Source organism: Lepidochelys olivacea, assembly GCF_965140295.1.
Source record: "Lepidochelys olivacea isolate rLepOli2 genome assembly, chromosome: 15".
Taxonomy (NCBI): Eukaryota; Metazoa; Chordata; order Testudines; family Cheloniidae; genus Lepidochelys; species Lepidochelys olivacea.
The window spans coordinates 27,527,895-27,547,617 of NC_140425.1; the positions used below are offsets into that span (position 1 = coordinate 27,527,895).

The following is a 19,723-nucleotide window of genomic DNA, read 5'->3' on the forward strand; positions in this document are numbered from 1 at the left end:
AAATGTCGACCCACCCTGGAGATTTCATGGACAGACAGACAATGAATCTGGAGGAGATGTGGGTGAAATGTGCCTATAAACCACCTGACTGCCGAGGAATCTGGGCAGCGACAATCTGGTCGTTAGGAAGGGTTTGAATCACTAATTGCCCTTGAAGGCAGAGGGCAGGCTATGTACTGGACACAAGGAAGAGTACTAGACTGTGTCTCGATCACACACGCAATGGGCTAGTCGGGGGACTGCTCTCTGCTTGGAGAATTTCAGTCCCATTCGTTCAGGCAGCTGTGCTGGAAAACACAAATGCCAAGGGCTGATTTTTCAGAGATGCTGAGCGCTCCCAGCTTCCACTGACCTCAATGTTCAGGGAAGGCTGCCTTGGTGCTGCAGGTGCTCAGCACCTCAGAGAAATCAGGCCAGAGATGATCACTTGATCTCAAAGCAGCCTCTTATTTTGTGGCTGCCAAACCAGCGAAGACACCTGCGTGTGCAGGAGCAACACGGCTCTATGCACCATTTTTTCAGGTACGGACACGTGCACACGCATTCCTGCAGGAACAAGGCCAGCCCTCGAGGCTATTTTGGTCAAAAGCAAGGCAGAGCTTTGGGCAGCAGCAGACATACCTTCATCTCCGACTCCCGCTTCACCTGCTCCATCTGAAACGCCAGCTGCTCTTTGACACGAGCCACTTCTTCCTGGCTCTGCTGGGTGACTGTCAGTTGCTTAGCAGTATCTGCATTCTGAGCACAAGAGAGGAGGATTGGAGAGTTGTTTCAGTATATCAGGGGGGCGTGTGTGTGAGGGGTGGGGATGTGGAACATCCAAGCACCACTGCTAGGGTTGAAAGCGTTTCATGGCTCATTCAATCCAGTCGATTCAAATTCCAAATTCCTCATTTGATCCTTCGCCTCTTTAGTCAGGCCAATGAACCCTGGCAGGAGCTGTATTTTGGACAGCACTTTGCATACAAAGTACATATCCCAAAATACTGCGGGTAACAGAAAGAAAGAAATTGACAGGCCTAGGCAAAGATAAAGGGGGTCATGGAGAGACATAGAAAGGCTGCAGATGGCAGGAAGGGACTCTTGAATTAACAGTGCCGAGACTGCAGGGACGGATAGAAAAGAGGCCAGGGTTAGAAGGCAGTGGCAGCAGGGGAGTGGAACAGGGAGAGAAAAATATACAAGCTGATTTCTGTGACACCCTCTGGCTCCGCTAAAGCCCCAGCCAGCCTGTAGCCACACTAACCAGCCCTCACCTTTCGCAGCAGCTCTGCATGCGTGTTGATGAGCTCGCTGTGTTTCTCTTTCAGCTTGGCATAGCGCATTTCCGTGGCGCTGGCTTTCTCTGGCAGAGGCGAGAACATTCCCAGTGTTAGTTACACCCAAGAACTCCACCCCAGCGATTCAGTACTAACCAGCCTTCTCTAACCCACAGCTGCTCACACACAGGGAAAACACAGGAGAAAAGAACAGCAGAGACTAGTTGCTAAACACAGGGGCATCCTCTTAAGCAGTTTGATCCAGTTTGTTCCCATCACTTTGACATAAGCAGCTAATGGCATTTCCCTTAAAAATATCTAGTCAAACACACTGCAGCTCCCAATAGCGATACTGCAGGTTTGGAGCTGTTCCTGACGAAACAGTGAATGGCTGCATGGAACATCTCTCCACAAGGGACAGCCCTGGATTCAGCCACCCATGGGCACCAAAGGTTTATTTTAGTTCTAGGCCCCTCGGTTCATGCTTTCCTTCTCTCTCTCAAGTCCCTGAAGATGTCACCTACTTTCAGCTTCAACGTAAAGCCCCTGCGTCCGGCTGCTCTCCAGCTGTGCCCTCTGCAGTCGCTCCACCTCATCCCGGAGTTGTTCGTTATCCACCAAAGCTTTCTGCTTTTGTTTCCGTTGCTCTTCCAGCTCAGCCTCCAGGCTGTTGATCTGGGCCTTGAGCTGCGTGATGTACCGCTGAGCCTACAGACACAGCCAACTGCAGTTACCCACCCGACTCAGCGAGCCTGCACGGAGTGAGCACAGGGCTGGGGGCCAGGGGTGGCTTCGACAAAGACTCTGACAATGGCCTGCTCTGGATTCCCCAGAGTCTACATTGGCCTGTGAAATCCCCAGCGAATATGCTAACACACCCAATATGACACGGGATCTCTGGGAATGGCACTAGATCCAACTGGAGAGGAATATATTTTTCTAACTGCAAAATTGTCTTCTCCCCAGTACACTGAGCCGCCCAACTGGTGACACATTCAGCGAATAATTTTAGGCCTGTCACCCAGCTGTGGTAATCCGGAAAGTTCTAACATGAGAGGACACAGAGCAGTGACAGAGGACAGGAACTGGGTTCTGTTCCCATCTCTGAGAGACTTAGGCCAAGTCAGGCTCTGAGCTATCATGTGATACAAGCCACACCATCCTGTTCCTTCTCCACCCCAGCTCACCGCAGTGCCAGGCTTTACCTCCAGTTTAATTTTCTCTAGCTCAGCTCGAAGCAAGTCCACTTCTTTCTTTAGGTTTTCGATTTGGAGATCCCTGGGAATAAACAATGAGCCTCATTACTAGCCCAGAAAGCAGCAGCACCCTCCTAACGTCAGCTGACCGCGGTCCCCCTCACCTGTCATCCCGAACGCCATTGGGGGGGCCGAAAGTCTGTTCAAATATATCCGACATGTTCTGCAAAAGAAAAATGGCACCCGAGTTAGGCTCAGCCCTCCAAAGTGTCTTACAGGGGTTGGCCTAAGTCTGATTGGGCCTCGATCGCCTGGAAACCAATCACAGAAAGTCTGGGAAGGCGGCCAGGTTAATCTGTTTTGCACACAAGCTGTCAGTAAAGCCAGAGACAACAGTTGCAAGAAGCTCAATACCCTGGCTATAGGAGAGAGCACTATTCATGCCACTTACTCCCTACTGGGGCTCATCCACCCCAACAGCCTCCATGACAAACCAAGGCTCTCAGCCTCCTGCCAGCCACTCAGATTACAATGATGTGAAAAAAATAGCCCCTTTCTACCACCATGGTCCTTGAAAACATTGTTAAACGTCAGTGTCCTTCCAAATTAGAAGGCAAGGAGCTTCCTAAATCACTGGGTCTGCATCCCATGCTGCCATCAACTTCCCTGCCCTAGACAGACTTTGGTTTTCTTGCCTTTCCAACACACCCCTGAGAAGAATCTCTGAGCTCCCACCTGCTGTTCCCCTGGAGGAGCCATACTGTCCCCTGGAGGAGCCGTACTGATCTCAATTAAGTTTTCTGGTTCTTCGTCTTCAGGGGCCTCCTCGGGGATGACAACCACCGGTTTCACATGTTCTGCCAGGGCAGACGCCCGCAAGAAGTTAGGGGGGCTCTGTCAAGACAACAGAAAACCAGACATGTTTCACCTGGTTGTGGTTAAATGAACTGAACAGAGCACCCAGAGTACAGCCCCGGGGGGGGGTGAGCACATTGCTAGATCAGAAGGGTATTGGGTACCATCATGATAATGTTCTGTTAGGCCTTCTGCACCTCAGGGTATGGGAGAGAACAAGATAGTCCAGTGGTTCTCACACTATGGCCCCTGGCCCACTGGCACCCACAGAGCCATTCCTGGCGACCTCTGGAATTGAACACTTTGAGAGCCAGGGGCAGATCCAACGAGCGTTTTGCTCTCTCTGACAGAGTGGCCTGCAGAGTGAAAAAAGGGGGGAACCCCTGACATGGACAACCAACCTCCCCCCGGCTGATTGTCCACGGTGCCTGTTGCACTGCTGCCTTCCTTTGAAAGTTGATGGGAACAAGACTCACTTTCAATGTCTGGCATCGTTCCGGCCATCGGATCAGCCAACATTCCCTCTCTCTGAACATGGAGCCAGCTGGCCATCGCAACAATCAAGGAAATTCATTGCTGAAGCTGAAGACTTCAGACCATTGAAATAAAGAGACTGCAGGACACACTCCCTGCATTGCTGTGCGATAGGCAGTCATTATAGGGAGAATTAAAGCTCAAGTGAGGCACCTCTATCTCTGAATTCCCTTGCTCTTGGACTCTGAGGTGCATTTGGACACCTGGAGAGCCATGAGTTGCCCCATGGCAACTGAGATCAACAGGGTTACCCATTTTCTACCCTGAAGTGCCTGGCTTGGGTTGCCAGCACACCTTCTTGTTTCAGAGACCACTCTGCTTTCCATGCACTGCACACACTTAATAGACTGCAAGGCCTTTGGGGCAGGGTATTCTGTAAAGTGTAGTGTATGTTTCTGGTTCTGTGGCTAAAGACATCAGCACGCAGTAAGGAAAGTGGATGGTACCTCTGGCAGCCTGGGGATCTGGATGAGCCGCTTGAAGTACAACATGTCTGAAGCCCTTTTAAAGAAGTTTTTGAGGCTAGAGAGAAGAAAACGGAAATCATTAAAATGGGAGTAGTGGGAGCCTTGGTGAATGGAGCATTCGGAACAGCTGCGAGTCACTACCCCGCACTAACGCGCCCTTCGTTACCTGCGGAACTGCTCATGGAACCGGTCTCGGTGACCTTGCAGTGTATCAGCTGGCAGACCTAGAACAGTCGAGGAGATAGAGGAATTACCAGCCCAGCCTGATAAACACAGCAGGTGCTAAGGCGGTGCACAGAGCACAGTACCACCCAGTGCTTCAGCTGGGAAAGGATCTTTCCATACACCTGATCCAGCTAGCTGGAAGAAACTGCCCATGAAACACTGGGTGAGAAAGAGACCTCTGAACACTCCGGAGAAAATGTACTAAAATGTGATCTGACCCCAAACTACTTTTAAAAAAAAATCCAGGTAGGCTCAAGGTGCTAAAGCCAGTCCCCAGAAGTTTTCACGTTTGGAGATGCAGTTTAGTTACTGGTGCCTCAATGGGAATCCAACCTATTGCCTGTCAGATGAAAGTGATACAGGAATTCTACTGTGTTCTACCCCAGCTGTGGCTGCAGCTGCTGCTATATCTCTTTTACGTCTCATGGGGCACTGGAAGGCTTAGCTAGTGAGTGCTTGTGAATCATTTTGCGCTATTCAGGGGGAAGTTACTCTCAGAGTCCAAAGTGTTCAAGAAATGTACATTTCATTAAGTTTGTCCATAAAAGCTTGGCCTGGAAATTGGGAATGCAGGGTGGGAGACGGCCATTTGTGTTTCAGCCAAGCTCGGTTTGATCTTTTAATCCAAGTGGGAAGCATAATGCTGAAAGGAGACGGGGCTTTGACCCTCTCATTTCCTGGGAATGTGGAGTAGTCAGGTTCCCAACCTCCAGGTGAAATCAAACCCTTCCTCGCGGCTCCCTGGAGAACCAGTAACAAAGCATGTACTGCAAACAAGGGAAGTAGTCAAAAAGTCAGCAATGGAAACAAGTGGACTATAGTCCACAATCAGAGCGCATACTTTATAAACCTTCCGTACACACAGACAAGCCTGATAGTGTTACTGAGCTGCAGGGATATGAAAACTGAAAGCTGATTGCAGGGGAAGGTGCTCTGGGATTAAAGTGTATCTTTACAGTGGGGGAAGGGCCTTTAAAAGGCATCAGAAACCCAGGCATAGGAATTACTGCTCAGCTCAGCACTGTCACATGCAGATCCCTGCTTTAACTCTTCCAGCAAGAGGAAAGTGAAGCTTGACCCCTGAAATCAAGCAAATGGCCTCAGGTGAGAGACCATCATGAAGGGAGACGTTTGCAAATTGCACCATGGGGCACCATGCACATGGCTCACATTAGTTATCTTAAGCCAACACTTGGGGTTTAATAGTGTAGCTGGCACCAAGACACGGGGATAAAAGGATAGATTAATGGCTCATGTAAGGAATTGTATATTAGCAATCACCTACCAACACTCAGTGACAACCAGCAGCATGCACGGACCGGAGTCCACTCCAACCTAGCACCATTTTTAAATGCAGCCATTGCTAGAAGTGCCTGTCCCCACCAGCCAGAAAATTCATGCGAGAGCCCTGCTAACACCTTGGCTGTCAGCCAGCCTGGGTCTGGTCTCACAATGGACAGGCCCTGAAACAACTGGATATTGAAAGAACAGATTCATAGATTCCAAGAGCAGAAGGGACCGTTAGCTCACCTAGTCTGACCTCCACAGAATTGCACCCAGTTACCCATGTCCCCTGCTTACACAGCCGCATGGCTCCCCTGTCCCGTGGGTAGTGCACTGAATTAGATATTAAGCCACACAGTGTCCGGCACAGTCAGAAAGCCTGGGGCGGAGGAGGGAGCAGGGGCCTGAAAGTGTTTATCACTGTCGTGAGGTGAAGGGTGCCAAGCTACTGAAGACATTTCAGTGCCGCAGATAAAGCCAGCTCAGTGGTATAAACAGGAAGTTGTTGCAGGTTGGCACCTGTTAATGGCTTTAACCCGGCACCCAGGGAAGCTGAACTGCCGCAGGTGCAGTGGTGGCTGCAAGTGGCAGACGCGACCGTGAGTTCAGACGCCAGAGGGGCAGAGCTTCAAGAAATCACGTGCGGGGGGGTGACTCACATGCGTGGAGCTTGAACATTAACTGGACAGTGTAGTGATAGAGGTGGCTGCAGTCCTGGATCACCTGGATGAGAGGAGCCAGCCTGCACTGAACAGACGACATCTGAGACACAGCCATGGCGGTGTTGAGCTGTCTGAGAACTGCAGGAGGAAACGGGGTTAGGACTCTGCAAGGGTTTCATCTGGTAAGAGGTGCAGTTAAATACAGGCTGCCCGGGGGCATGTTCAGGTAGGATGGAAGGGTCTCACTGACAGGCTGCTCCCAAGAGAGGAAGAACGGCCTCCTGGGACACAGGAGATCTGGCTTCTAATACTGGGCCGATCACAGACAACTCCTGCCTGCGTCTATCTACTGCTACTGGGCAGAATCGGGACCAGAGGGCGAGACCTGCACAAATGAAGTCTTTACCCAGTGTCAGGTTACAGTGAGACAAGTTAAAAGCCAGTTCAGTGCAGCTGGGGTGGCTAACGAGATCTTGGATCAGATAGGTACAGACTTGGTGTCATTCTGGGGAAGCAGCATACGGGAACTCTGACTGAGCCTGCAGCTGGAGCCCTACTGTCTTTGTTTACTTAACTTCCATTGGGTGGAGTGGAGCGTGCTACCGGGATTACAAAGCTTTATAATTAACTACGAAGTCCATGTCTCTACCTACCACAAGTGGAATGAACTCTTGGTTCCCTTGCAAGGCCAGTGCAGCTAAACTACACCAGTGGGGCAAAGCAGCCGCCCTCCTTGTGATCAGAACTTTCAGAGTTCTTCCTGCTAGTCAGAGTCACTTATGAACTACCTGGGTTCTCTCCAGGGGCTGGCTGGCACCGAGCACTTGAGGTTAAAGAGACTGAGACCGAGATGGGCGGAACTTCCCTAGCTTTTATTCTCAATGTAAGACACCTGTTCTGTCACACACTGATCCACCTGCTCAGATATCTCGCCTCAAGCAGCAGCCAATATTTGATGCTACAAAAGGAAGAGGGGGCAGGTAAGCAATTGTGAAGGGTGATGACGACAAAGGGGGTATAAGATTCCCTCCTGCTCCATGCTGGAATTGTCTCACGCCCTGACCATGAAACTGGATTGCCATTATTGTCGATTTTGTAACTCCATGTCATCAATGGTCAGAAAATTATTCATTTCTTTTACAGAATATTCAACTTCCACCTCCTCTGTGTTCAGATTCAAGTATTTGTGACTATAAAATGGCAGTTTTAATCCCCCCCCAGCCATCTTGGAGGAGACAGTAAGAGAATCAAGTGTTTTAGTCACTCGGGAAGTGAAGACCATTAGAATATATTACGTTTCCTGCCCCCTCTCCAGCTGCATGTTCCTGGCTGGTTAAAAAAATAAAAAACAAAAATTTTAAATCATCAAAAATTCTTTCAGAATGAGACTAGTCAAGTAACTAAAAGCAGCCTTGCTGTTTCCACAGGCCGAGTCCTTCAGCTTTCAAAGAGGACATTTCAGAAAGGGAAATGAATATTTAAAAAGAATACATTACTGACTGCAGTCTCCGGTTTATGGGAATAAAAGCCTTGTGTAATGCATGTAATTAACATCTCTGTATCAATGAGCAATAAAAATACATCCTTTCCCAGCACTACTGCACATGGTTTGTGATCGTTCAGAGCCAATATGGGTTTGCTACAAGCAGTCAGATTGTTAAATATCTTCCCCAAATTAGCCTGTTTAGACAGCTGTGGTTATAAGCAAACAAAGCTGAAAGACTACTTTAAAAACCTGTGCATCTCATTATTAGATGAGGAAAGACTAGATTTTAACTAGATTACTGACTGAGATGAGAACCTAACATCTATCAGCCTGGGGCCTGGAGAAAATACCCCAAACAGTAGGGGACGGCTTCACATTGCTTACCTGACTCTGTGAGTCTGAGTTCACAGTCCATGTAATCAAACATCTCGACTGTGAGCTGAAAGCTGAAAAAACAAAATCCCCCCCATCATGTTACACGAAGAGCAAGGTCAGGATCAACATAGAAACCCTTATTTAAAAAGATGCTGAAGTATTGTACAGCACAGTATTGTAAGGCACCTTCACAACACTGTCAGCTGCACTGTTCAGACCACAGCTCCAGTCATTTAGTTTTACCATCGGCACACGGTGGCAGGGGTAGCAAGCAGGCTATAAATACAAACCTAACTGCCACTCAGCAAGTGAGAGGATTACTACAGTACTAGATATACCCTTGGTAATACTGCAGTAACAGTGCAAAGCAATATTCTTGCATTGGGTTCCCACTGTGTGTGGGGGCCATGACTGTAGGGTGCTGTCTTATGTTTAGTACTGCAGTTTTGTCATTGCATTCCTGCAGTGCTTACACACAAAACTTTCTTCCTCCCTCATCCCTGGAGGAGCAGTTATTACTATGGCACTGGGTGCCCTTTCGTCAAAAAATACTAAAGCACTCTACAGTAAAGGCTATCAACCACGGTGGTAACGCAGCGGAAGGTGCATGTTTGGGGCCAGGACCATAGAACGTTGTCATCTCTTTCCCCCAGCATCGGTGCACAGTCCTGTTCTATTATCACCTTTAGACATTGCCATTAGGACCCAAGACGCTGCAGAGCGCCAACAGGTCCACGGAGGGAGAAGCAGATTCTCCCCCCTTACCCCATCCTGCTTGTGGATTGGACTATCAGACCCCCTGCTATGCAACAGGGTCAGCTCCCTCCTTACAGTATGCAAGTCACTTTCTGAGGGTTCCCAAACAGAATGGGATGAGGTTGGGAGTGGAGCCACTGGGCTATTTTTCGTTGCATTCTGGTGCACTCAGAATAAGAGAAAGTCAGCCATTGACCCCTAGGGACTTCTGGGAAGCAGCTATCTGGGCATTCTTACCATGGGGTCCTGGCTGCCATCTCCTTAACAGATGGACTTTGGTATCGGGATCACAGAAGTCAGAGGTAGATAGATGGAATGTCCCTATTGGGCCATCTAGGCAAACCCTCCCAACCCAGCTTGTTCCTGACAGGGTTTTCTCCACAGCTCTGTCCAGTCTTAAGAGCCAAGGAAAGGGGCTTCCACCACCTCCCTTTGGAAAGAATCTAACAGATCTGACCGTTTCCTGATGTGCTGCGAAGGTGACAGAACTTTGGGGCCCGCTTTTCAGAGGTGTCGAACACCCAGGACTCCAATGAGAGCTGCAGGTACTCGGGTCCTCTGAAAATCAGGCCTTTGCTTATTTGCACTTTGGCCCATGGCTGGAAGGGTCAGCTGATGTGGTTACAGGCTGAAGTTCCCTGCAGGAGGAGTATCATCAGCGTGCACTTACCTTTACACTCAGCACCATCTTGCCACTTATAAACGATAAACAACAGTCTCACCCACAGCTCACGCAACACTCCGCAAAGGTGCTTCTGTGCAAAGACGCTGTTTGCCTCACTCAGATTTATGATGCATTTTGTGGCTATATTAATCTAATAAAATAAGCTGGCCTCTGTCTCCCACACAGAGCACCGTGAACTTTAATGTGGGGTACTTCATTAGCAGGATGCACCATTTACATTAATGGTGCTCAGGACAAAGAGAGTCATGCTTTGTAGAAGGTTTTAAATACCTAAAAGGAAACTTACATGTTATTCACATCTGTCCCAGCAGCCTTTTCTAGCACCTCATCCGTCACTTCTAGGCCTGGGGGAAAGTCACGATGCTTCAAAAAGAAAAGTCTTCATGAATTCAGTAGCATTTTTTTATGGCAGGTCCCACACCTCCACTCCAGACACATAGGTACATTTCAGGCTAAGATCCCTGCTGAATCATGGCTCTTCCTAATCTAATATTCACACCCGCTCTCAGAACAGTGTGAATTCAACAAATAAGAGAAAAAGAACAACAGCTTGTAGCAAAAATCTGTCAAAATTTCAGAGGGGGGGTAGGGGGGAAGATGGAATTACCTTTAGGTGAAAGGATATCTTGGTGAGTAGAAGTTTGGTATAAATATTCACAAGCTGCCCATATCTGTCGTGCAAGTGCCCCTGCCAAGGAATATCAGGGAAACGTTACAAAACTTCTGGGTGACACTAAACATTCATCTTCCCACCCAGCTGAACAGGACCCAGCCATCAAAGAGAGGAGTGTCTCCAAACTCTGGCCCAGACTTTCCCTTGGTATAAGTAGGCACAGCTCCACTAAAGTCAAAGGAGTGCCACTGATTTCTGCCACCTGAGGATCTGGCCTCCAAAGGACCAGGAAGAAAAATGTAATTGTGGGCATAGTAGGGTGGGACCTCACACGCCTCTAAATACAGCTCTCATTCACAAACACAGAACCACATTGCTAGTCCCATCAGGAAGAAGAAATCGCTGGCTCAGTTCCAAAGGGTAAATCACTTCCAGTCCCCTGACGAAGGTGGAAAAGACTTTCCTTTTATTCATGATCCAAACACGAGAAGAATATGGACAAATTCCAGTTTAGGCTATAAATGTAATTGCCTATCTACCCTCTCCCATCCCCTCCTACCCCCCTTTGCAGTGTCAGTTAGATGCAACAGTCTCTCCCACCTCCTGTCCTAAACTCCCCTAGAGTTGCTGTGTAACACAAAGCTCCTGCGCTCCATTCACTCAAGATGGCCACACTTCAACAGATCCTTGCTACTTAGGGATTACAGCTGGGCGTTAAGGTGATGGTTAATGATTTCCATAGTATCCAACTACCACCCAAAAGCCTTCGTATCATAACACAGAAACCTTCAACACCCCACTCAGAAACAAAGCATTCACCAACAAACACCCTCCCGCCCTGCACTTCACCAAAGGCCTGACAGCTCTACCCCCGTTTCAATGCAAGGCTTTCAGTGGCCAGCACAGTCCATTGCTGAAACTCACCCACAGGTCTCCTGTCTCTCGGATATTACTCCGATATCTTTGACAGTCTTGAAGAACCTGGGGGAAAAGGCAGAGGGATCAGATATGCAACCTGTGTGCTTAAGAGTATGGGGGCGGGGGAAAAAAGAGGATCAAGACAAGCCTGACCTGAACTGCCCCACCCAAGCTTCAGTCTACAACCCCGTCTGTTGCACCGTACATATCTGGATTTGTCAGTTCCCCCTTTACCGACCTATTGCAAGGAAGCAACACAAGGAAATTCCAAGGGGAAATTTTAACTGGTTCAAAGTGGCAACAAGATTTTTGAATGGAGGGATTGATCTAATGGTTCCTGGTCCTCTAGCAGAAACCAGAAATGGATCCCATTTGTCCACAGAAGGTGGAGACTGAGCTGAAGTTTCAGTCTAAAAACAATGGGGCTGTTCAAGAAGAGATGTGTACATTCTTAAAGGACGTGTTAGAACAGAGCACTTTAAACACAATGTTGCATTTTGGGAAGCAGATCTAGTAGTTTCAGAGTAACAGCCATGTTAGTCTGTATTCGCAAAAAGAAAAGGAGTACTTGTGGCACCTTAGAGACTAACCAATTTATTTGAGCATAAGCTTAAGTAATTAGAGTAGGGAACTAGGAGTCAGGAGACCAGGTGTTAGTCCCCCTTCTGCTTCTGTGACTTTGGGCCAGTCACAAACTCACTGTGACTCAGTTTTCCCAACTATGAGGCAAGAAAAATGACACCCACTTTCAAGAAGTGCTTTGAAATCTACAGGTTAAAAGCACTAGGCAAGTGCCTATGTATAATCATTAAGTTGGGTGACTGCTTTACTCAGTATTTACTAAATTGAATGTAGTGAAAATTAACATTTTTGGAAGCTTCACTGAATTGTTATCTAGCTAAGGCTTTTCCTAGGTGCCTTTCACCTTGGTATCCAAGTGCTGAGCTAGTGATCTATGTATTTAAAACCCAAAGCTCGACTCTCTCTCAACACAATCAGCCTAACACTAATGTCTGTATCAGCCTCTGTGGTTAGTCTACAAGCTGACAGGAAGAAGCCTCCCCGAGCTCACTGCTGTGTCCCAAACCCCTTGCATTAAACGTTAAAAACAGAGGGGTGGTACTGGAACAGGAGACCCCAGCAAGGCCCTCGGCATTCACAGATGGCACAGCTGATCGCAGCCAGGCCTCGCCAGTGAATTGTAGCCTTGTATTCGCTGGAGGGCCAGGAGCCGATCTCCAGGAAGCGGCGCATGGAGCAGCGAGGGAGGAGAGCTCTGGAATATATGTGAGGTGAACATTAATGATCCTCACTGAAGGAGTGTGTTAATACACAGCAGAGGAAATGAAGGGAGTTCAGCAGCAGAAACACACCAGTAAATGCTGCAGCCCACGAAGGCTTCCTTAAGCACGGAAGACCTTGCACCTGCTGCCCAGATCGTAAAATGTTGCTGGGCCAGCCAGACACACTTTCTCCTATTCCGATACCTCTCTTCCCTCTGACTTTTTAAATGCCTCTCCAGGATCTTTCCACCAGGTTGGTGAAGTTGGGGAAGTATTTCCCTCCCATCAGCAAGCAAGAGGCAGCAGAGAGCAGCGGTCACCCTCTCCTACATGCTCAGAGTCTACCCTACAGCCCCACCAACTGGGAGCCAAGAGTCCTGGGTTCTACTACTGGATCTCCCACTGACTTGCCACGTGCCCTCAGGCAAGTCACTTCATCTTTCTGTGCCTCAGTTTCCCTCTCTGCCAGATGGGGAACAGGAAGCGGGAGCCTCCTTTATGACGGGCTTTGAAAGCTACAGATGAGACACACTCTATGAATGCACAGTACACGATTATTAAGCGGAAGGGAAGGAGCTACTTACATTGGGATGGCCATCTCTCAGGACTTTGTGCATAACATGGCAGAACTTCCAGCTGAGGATGGAGCTGCTGGGCAGGGGGAGGCCAATAGCGTAGGACCAGAAAGTAAATGCTCCTTTCTCATGGTGAGTTCCCAAGATAATTCCTTTCCAGACGTCAAGGCTAATTGAACAGCTAGAAACTCACGGCAGCCATTCCAATCTGACACGCTCATTATCTGTGTTTTCTTTATTGCAATCAGCTTCTCATTACGACTCTCGCCTCATCAAAAGAGTCAGGGTTCGGGTGACTAATCACCAATTTATGTTACATTTACTTTTTACAAAAGGCCTCAAGCTGGACTCTGGTGTGACGGCACACCAAAATGATGGCCTGGGAATGGACTGTGTTGCCAGCAGTGGGACATCCAAGTACAGCCCCATGTCCCTGCAAGCAACGGAAAGAGCAGAACTGCCTCACCCCACTTTGTACCCAGCTCCTGCTCTTTGTCAGCAAGTGTTTGAAAATTATTTTGTGTTATGTTTCTCCTGGTGCTGCACATTTACTGATCGCCGCAAAGACACTGGAACATACAACACGCCATCCCACATCAAACCAGTGGTCTGTCAAGTCCAGTGTCCTACCCCCAGCTGCAACCTATGACTCAAAGGAAGGCAAATCTCCTCCCCACCTGCCCCACTCCCCAAAATACCCCATTATCTATTGGCAAATTCCTTTCTGATCTCCGGGGCAATTAAAAGAAAGACACCCTGAAGTATGAGATCTCATTGAGAATTGTGTGATGATGTGTAGGGAAATCTGACCATGAGATTACAAAGCTCCTTTTGAAACCTGGCCACAGTACTGGGCTCTGAGAAGCAGGGGTCACCGTCATTGCAAAGGAAAAGGATACTGCGGACATGTTTCTCTTTCACAGGCGCTTCTTGTGTATTGATGGCTTTGCTAATGCTCATAGCCTGTGCGGGGAGAAAAGAGGAGATGTCAGAGGCAGAATCAGCACAATCCTTTACTGCCAAACATTGTTAGTCCATAAAAAACTCAGGCACCAGGTCTGTTTCTGGATCCTTCTTGTCATTCAGTAGGCACTGCCTGGCCATATGGAGCGTTTGATAATGCTCTCAGTTTATACAGCCTGCATTCCAACTATTCAGCCTTAGACTATCTCTGGGCAAGGAGTATCCTCACCCCACTGTACAGATGGAGAGATGGAAGGTCAGAGCAGGCAAGTGACTTGTCCGAAGGCCCAGGCCATGTTAAGTGATAGAGCCAGGATTAGAACTCAGCAGCTCCCGGCTCCCAACCCAGTGCTCAGACTCCTGTATGGTCTCACGTTTAATGAGTTCCTTGGTTACAGTCTGAAAAGCTAGTCTCTCAAACCTGAAGCCCAAGACGCCTCATGCCTTGACATCCAAGCACTAAGTTCTCAGTGTTCCCTTTATCAATGACGATGTCAAGAATTGCTCAGGACATCTATCAAATGATTTCTTTTGTACCTGCTAGCAATACAGCCTTGTCTTTGTATCTGACAACCATCTTAAGTCTTGCCTTGTACATCACCGACCAGAGAGATTCTAGCTTTTGAATTTGGGAGTCAAGTTGACGAGAGCAACCATGGCTGCTATGATCATAGTAAATACACAGACTGCATTTTCTCAGCAATAACTCAGAGAGGTGTCTACAGAGCAAACACGCATAACAGCAAAATGCCAATTTCAGAGCTGTTTATCTAACCATAACAAGCCTTTGAAATGTTTATTTCTTTTCACACAGTAGGTGATATTTTATTGGATCACCTTCTGTTGGTGAAAGAGACAAGCTTTCGAGCTACACAAAGCTCTTCTTTTCACAGCTTTGATGGCATTTGCCTTTATGTCTCCTTAAATCAATCTCTCGTCAGACCTCCTTTTGTAGTTTGAACTCCTAAAATTTAGAAAAGAGGCCACAAATAAATATGGGATTAGCCTCTGTCACACCCATTCAAAAGAACTCAAAGTACAGGGCAACATGATGAAAGTAGCAGCAAAATGCTATGAGAGTGATGCTGATTGCAATCTTTATTAGGTGGATAAACTACACCTTTAGGGTCTAAACACTTTCATCATGCCCCAATCTAAATCACACAGTTCTACTCTGAAGACTGACCCTATAAACAATGCCATCCATTTGCACTGGGTCTCAGTGACTCCAAATCAAGATATACTCAGTCTACAACTAAAGATTTTTCCCCCCTAATTCCTAGTCCTGCAACTCATCCACGGGTCCGAGCATGCAACCTGGGCTTTCTTCCTTCTTGCATGACCAATAAAAGGGTCAGCAGGCTGAATTCCAGCCTCAACCATATCTGTGTCCACATTGTCTTCAGTGGATTTGTATAGGTGTAACCGCCCAACCCTGTAATTAGATCTTGGTGAACAATCTTCCCAATGGTGCATATACCAGAACAGACTCCTGCTCTCTCTCAATGCTACATTAACTTTGCAGGGCTAACAGAGGTAAAGCCTTGTTATACCATCCACAGTATGCAGACAGGATACTGAAGACTCACCAGGAGTAGGCCTGGTGAATATTAAGATGCCAATTTTACATTGTCAGGGGAGAGTTGCAGTTTAAATGCATTATGATCCTAAGGGGCGGATCACATAAAGAACAAGCTTTCTAGTCATAAATAGAGCAGCAATCAAACGGCCAGATTGAAAACATTCCTGTAACTTTGATTCTTATCAGAGTTTCCTCCTGTTTACTCTGGGAGTTTCTGCCTGTTGCCTCAGAGCTTCAACACAACAGTAAATGCTAGGCTGTGGTTTTGCACCACAGATGGATTTTCAGGAAAGGAGGTGCATTGATCTAGCGTCAAGACACCTACAACTTGAGCTAGGATCCCAAAATGAGAGAGTGGCATCTCAACACACACTGCATTCTCCAGCCCTTTGCCCTGCAAAGGCAAAAGGTTATTTTGTGTCTGGGGAAGAAGGAATGTGAATGGGCAATCTGGCTAACAAGATGAAGAGGTGAAACACTTGTCAGGAGAAGCATCAGATGCACCATCCACTGCAAAGCCTGAAACACTCAGCATAGCTTTGAGAAATCTAGTCAAAGCCAAGGCTCAGTCCAGTGCCCCACTCACAACCCCACCCCCTGAACAGCATTTCTTGAGCTATTTAGTTTGGTCCTAAACCCTATTTCTCAGCCTCCCAACGTTAAACATTTCAATGTGCTGCAGATTTGGGGGCTGACAAGATATAAGTGCGGGAAGAGCAGCTCTACAGGCTTCGCCGCAATATCCCACCAACTGGATTCTCTCCCGCCCTGGAGAGACCGAACGGGGGCAGCCTCTGTGTCTCTAGGCTCTGCTGAAATGGACAACAAGAACTTTTGTTTGTGTGAACTGGGGCAATGACTTCTAGGACATGGAGAGACACCTGATAAGATCTGTCCTTGTTAACTGGCTTCTAGCCTTAGGCCATGTCTTCCCTCAGAGTTCAGTCAGGTGATCTGTGCTCAAGTCTAGCCTGGGTGCGAGTGGCCACGCTGCCAACCAGACTCGAATTACTGTGTCCACACTGGCATTGCGCTCACTGTGCAAGGCCCTAGGATTTCTGGGGTCGGAGCTCATGGTTCTTAGCACTGCAGTAAGGTGGGTAGCTCTGTGATTCTTTCCCAGCGACTTGTGGGAAAACGTGTCTATCTTTATGGGCACACGGGGTGGGGAGGTGAACTGCGGGAAGGCACTGGAGGAATATCAGCTCTCAGATGGGTTAGCCTGTGTCCTCACCACAGAGCTGTCAGATTACCAGCTCAAGTGTAACCAGCATTTGAGTGTTAGCCTATAATCCAGGGCAGGCGAGCTAGTCTGGTTCAAAAGGACCACCAGACTCAGGTAAGAGAGCATTATGTGTGAACAGGAGCGGGGCTAGGGGTTAATAACCAAGGAAAAGTCCAAATTAACTCTGCAGTGAAGACAACCTTTAAGTTTCTCACATCAGTGTTGTAAGAGAAAGGCTGCTCTAAGAGTCCTAAAACCACACTCCAAGCCTACACAAACACACCCTCCCTGCCCCCAACACACACAGCCCTACCTCCCTGCCCCCAACACACACACCGCCTCTTACTTGTAATGGGGGCTGGGAGAATGCACTGAGAGAGGAGAGTAGCCCTGCTACAACACATAGAAACACTCGATCTCTAAAGTGGCCATTACATGATGCAGAAAGGAGAACCAGAAAACCACAGGACAAATGTGATACATTGAGAGGTGGCACGTGACCTTACTGCTCAGCTAGAGAGATGAGACCCTTCGCATCTCTACAGAGGGAGATGTGTAACAGACATGGGTCACACACCCCCTCTGGATGGAGGAAACTCACCCCATGCTTTCCCACAACAGTTCACATCCCAGAAGAACCTCAGTCATGTGATGGGTGCCATATTGGCCAACCCTGGGAACTGAAGCAGGGAACTCCAGAGCTAAAAGCATGAGTCTACAGCTCGAGGTAAAAAACAGACCTTCAAGCCAAGTGCTATAACAGACCTGTATCCCCTGTGGAGGGGGCACAGAGGGCGGAGAAGTACACACACAGACCCTGACTAGCGGGTTAAAAAAGCTTAGTTAAAAACCCCAAATATGGGCCAGCTTCCCCAAAAGGCTGCAGAACCCAAGAGAAGATTCAAGTTGACTGTTCGGATGCTTTTAGAGGCTTGCTAATACTAATCTTTGTATGTCCCTCACAGGGCACACAATTTCCTCCCAGGGGGAACAGAATTCATCTCCAAAGCTGGCTCTACCTGTAAGTCTGTGACGTTATATTCCGCACCCCGTACGGTTGGATCTGCACGTTTGAGGGTCTCCAGGAAACATATGGTGTTTGAAGTTATTATTGTCCCACAGCTCCCACCATGCAGAGTCCTCATTCAATTTCTACATGCCTGACCTCATTTCATACCGAAGTCTATTGTGCCATCAATTCATTTACATTTGAAGAACCAGTGCTGCAGCTGAACTGTATAAATAAATGAAGACATCGCTACTCAGAATGATATACTACTGGTTAATTGTTCCTCATGTTTAATGGTACAACAACCTGTAAGACTTCCATATACAATTAAAAAAAAATCCCTGGATGTTATGGTCATCCTAGACATCTCATTTGTACATATTCCATTTAGTGAAAACAGTTGTGCTTTGCTTTGTCCGGTATCACTATGCACTACTCCATCCTGCCTGTGAAACCTGGATTATAAAAGGTTTCAGAGTAGCAGCCGTGTTAGTCTGTATTCGCAAAAAGAAAAGGAGGACTAAGAGTAGTCTCTAAGATGCCACAAGTACTTCTTTTCTTTCTTGATTATAAAATGCTCTTTGCTAATGACTGAGAAACCCAGCCTCTGATCTTTCAAACACGCACTATACAACGCAACCAGTGAGTTGAAGGGCTGCTCTACACTGAAAATTGACATGGACATAGGTATGACCCTCTCATCCCAGTGCCTTTAAGAGTACACATACCATAAGACAAGACAGTGAGAATCTCTCTGCTTACAGAGCACACACCAAAAAGGTATCCTTTTGAAGGAGAAAAGGTGGACCTCTGTTTATTTTTCTAGAAAAGAGGAAATCTCTCTCATATAAGTTTTTAATAGACACCAATTATCTTAGTATCTAGGGGCAGACCACAGCACAAAAAGGGATCAGAATGGATTCTGCTCGTCATCCTGGAGTTCAGCCAGTGAAACTGAGTTTGCCTCCTGCCCAGCTGTTTTGTTCTATTCAAGTTCTTGTGCTGTACCCATCACCACAGTATCTGGGCACGAGGGGGAAAGCTTTTGCAAAAGGGCAAGAAGCCGGATGGACTAGAGCTCATTCCAGTCTCCTGTCAGGATATAGATTCATAGACATTTAGGTCAGAAGGGACCATTATGATCATCTAGTCTGACCTCCTGCACAACGCAGGCCACAGAATTTCACCCACCACTCCTGCAAAAAACCTCACACCTATATCTGTGCTATTGAAGTCCTCAAAACCACAGGGTAGGATGCAGCACCAAGAACGCCTGGTCTGTGAACGTTTCATCCTGCTTCCTGCGTTCTCAATAAACACAGCTGTCTTAGTGGGTCATAGAGGTGACTCTGAGGCCTGTGGATTAGGCCCAGCAGCAAACAGTAGTAGTCAGTGGAGGGCACAGTGACAGGAGTGCTCAGGAGACGTGCAGCATGTGGCAGCCCAACATGGAGTTGTCGACTGGCAGGCCTAAGCAGAGTGAATTACAGTGTGTGTGTCCTGAGGCAGGGAAGGAATGGCTACTAGGGCAAGGGGAGTGGCCATATCTTCTGACCGTCTGAAGGTGGTGGAGGCCATTTGTCATTACAGGACAGGGCTACATTGCTATTGCTCTCTGGTTATCGAGGGGCACAGATGAATCCTCCACCACCTCAAGGCTGCAGACACTACTTCGACAAGCAGGCGGCAGATGCCTTCCCAGCACCCCTTCTGCATGCCCTGGGTTACACTCCATCCATCCAGCCACTTGTTTTCCCATCCATCTCTCTTG

At 47.9% G+C, this 19,723-nt stretch overlaps 1 protein-coding gene across 1 annotated transcript in view; it reads right to left on the bottom strand.

Moving 5' to 3' along the window:
- HIP1R (huntingtin interacting protein 1 related) overlaps window positions 1-19,723 on the bottom strand; it is a 58,398-nt gene that overhangs the window by 17,592 nt on the left and 21,083 nt on the right. The window contains exons 2-16 of the mRNA XM_084648978.1: window positions 14,073-14,136; window positions 13,183-13,325; window positions 11,322-11,378; window positions 10,392-10,472; window positions 10,071-10,147; window positions 8,353-8,414; window positions 6,480-6,620; window positions 4,478-4,535; window positions 4,291-4,366; window positions 3,191-3,349; window positions 2,620-2,678; window positions 2,465-2,537; window positions 1,784-1,967; window positions 1,257-1,345; window positions 622-738 (exon numbers count right to left, since the gene is read on the bottom strand). Of these exons, the coding sequence (XP_084505104.1) occupies window positions 622-738; window positions 1,257-1,345; window positions 1,784-1,967; window positions 2,465-2,537; window positions 2,620-2,678; window positions 3,191-3,349; window positions 4,291-4,366; window positions 4,478-4,535; window positions 6,480-6,620; window positions 8,353-8,414; window positions 10,071-10,147; window positions 10,392-10,472; window positions 11,322-11,378; window positions 13,183-13,325; window positions 14,073-14,136 (1,440 nt within the window). The remainder of the gene's footprint in view (window positions 1-621; window positions 739-1,256; window positions 1,346-1,783; window positions 1,968-2,464; window positions 2,538-2,619; window positions 2,679-3,190; window positions 3,350-4,290; window positions 4,367-4,477; window positions 4,536-6,479; window positions 6,621-8,352; window positions 8,415-10,070; window positions 10,148-10,391; window positions 10,473-11,321; window positions 11,379-13,182; window positions 13,326-14,072; window positions 14,137-19,723) is intronic.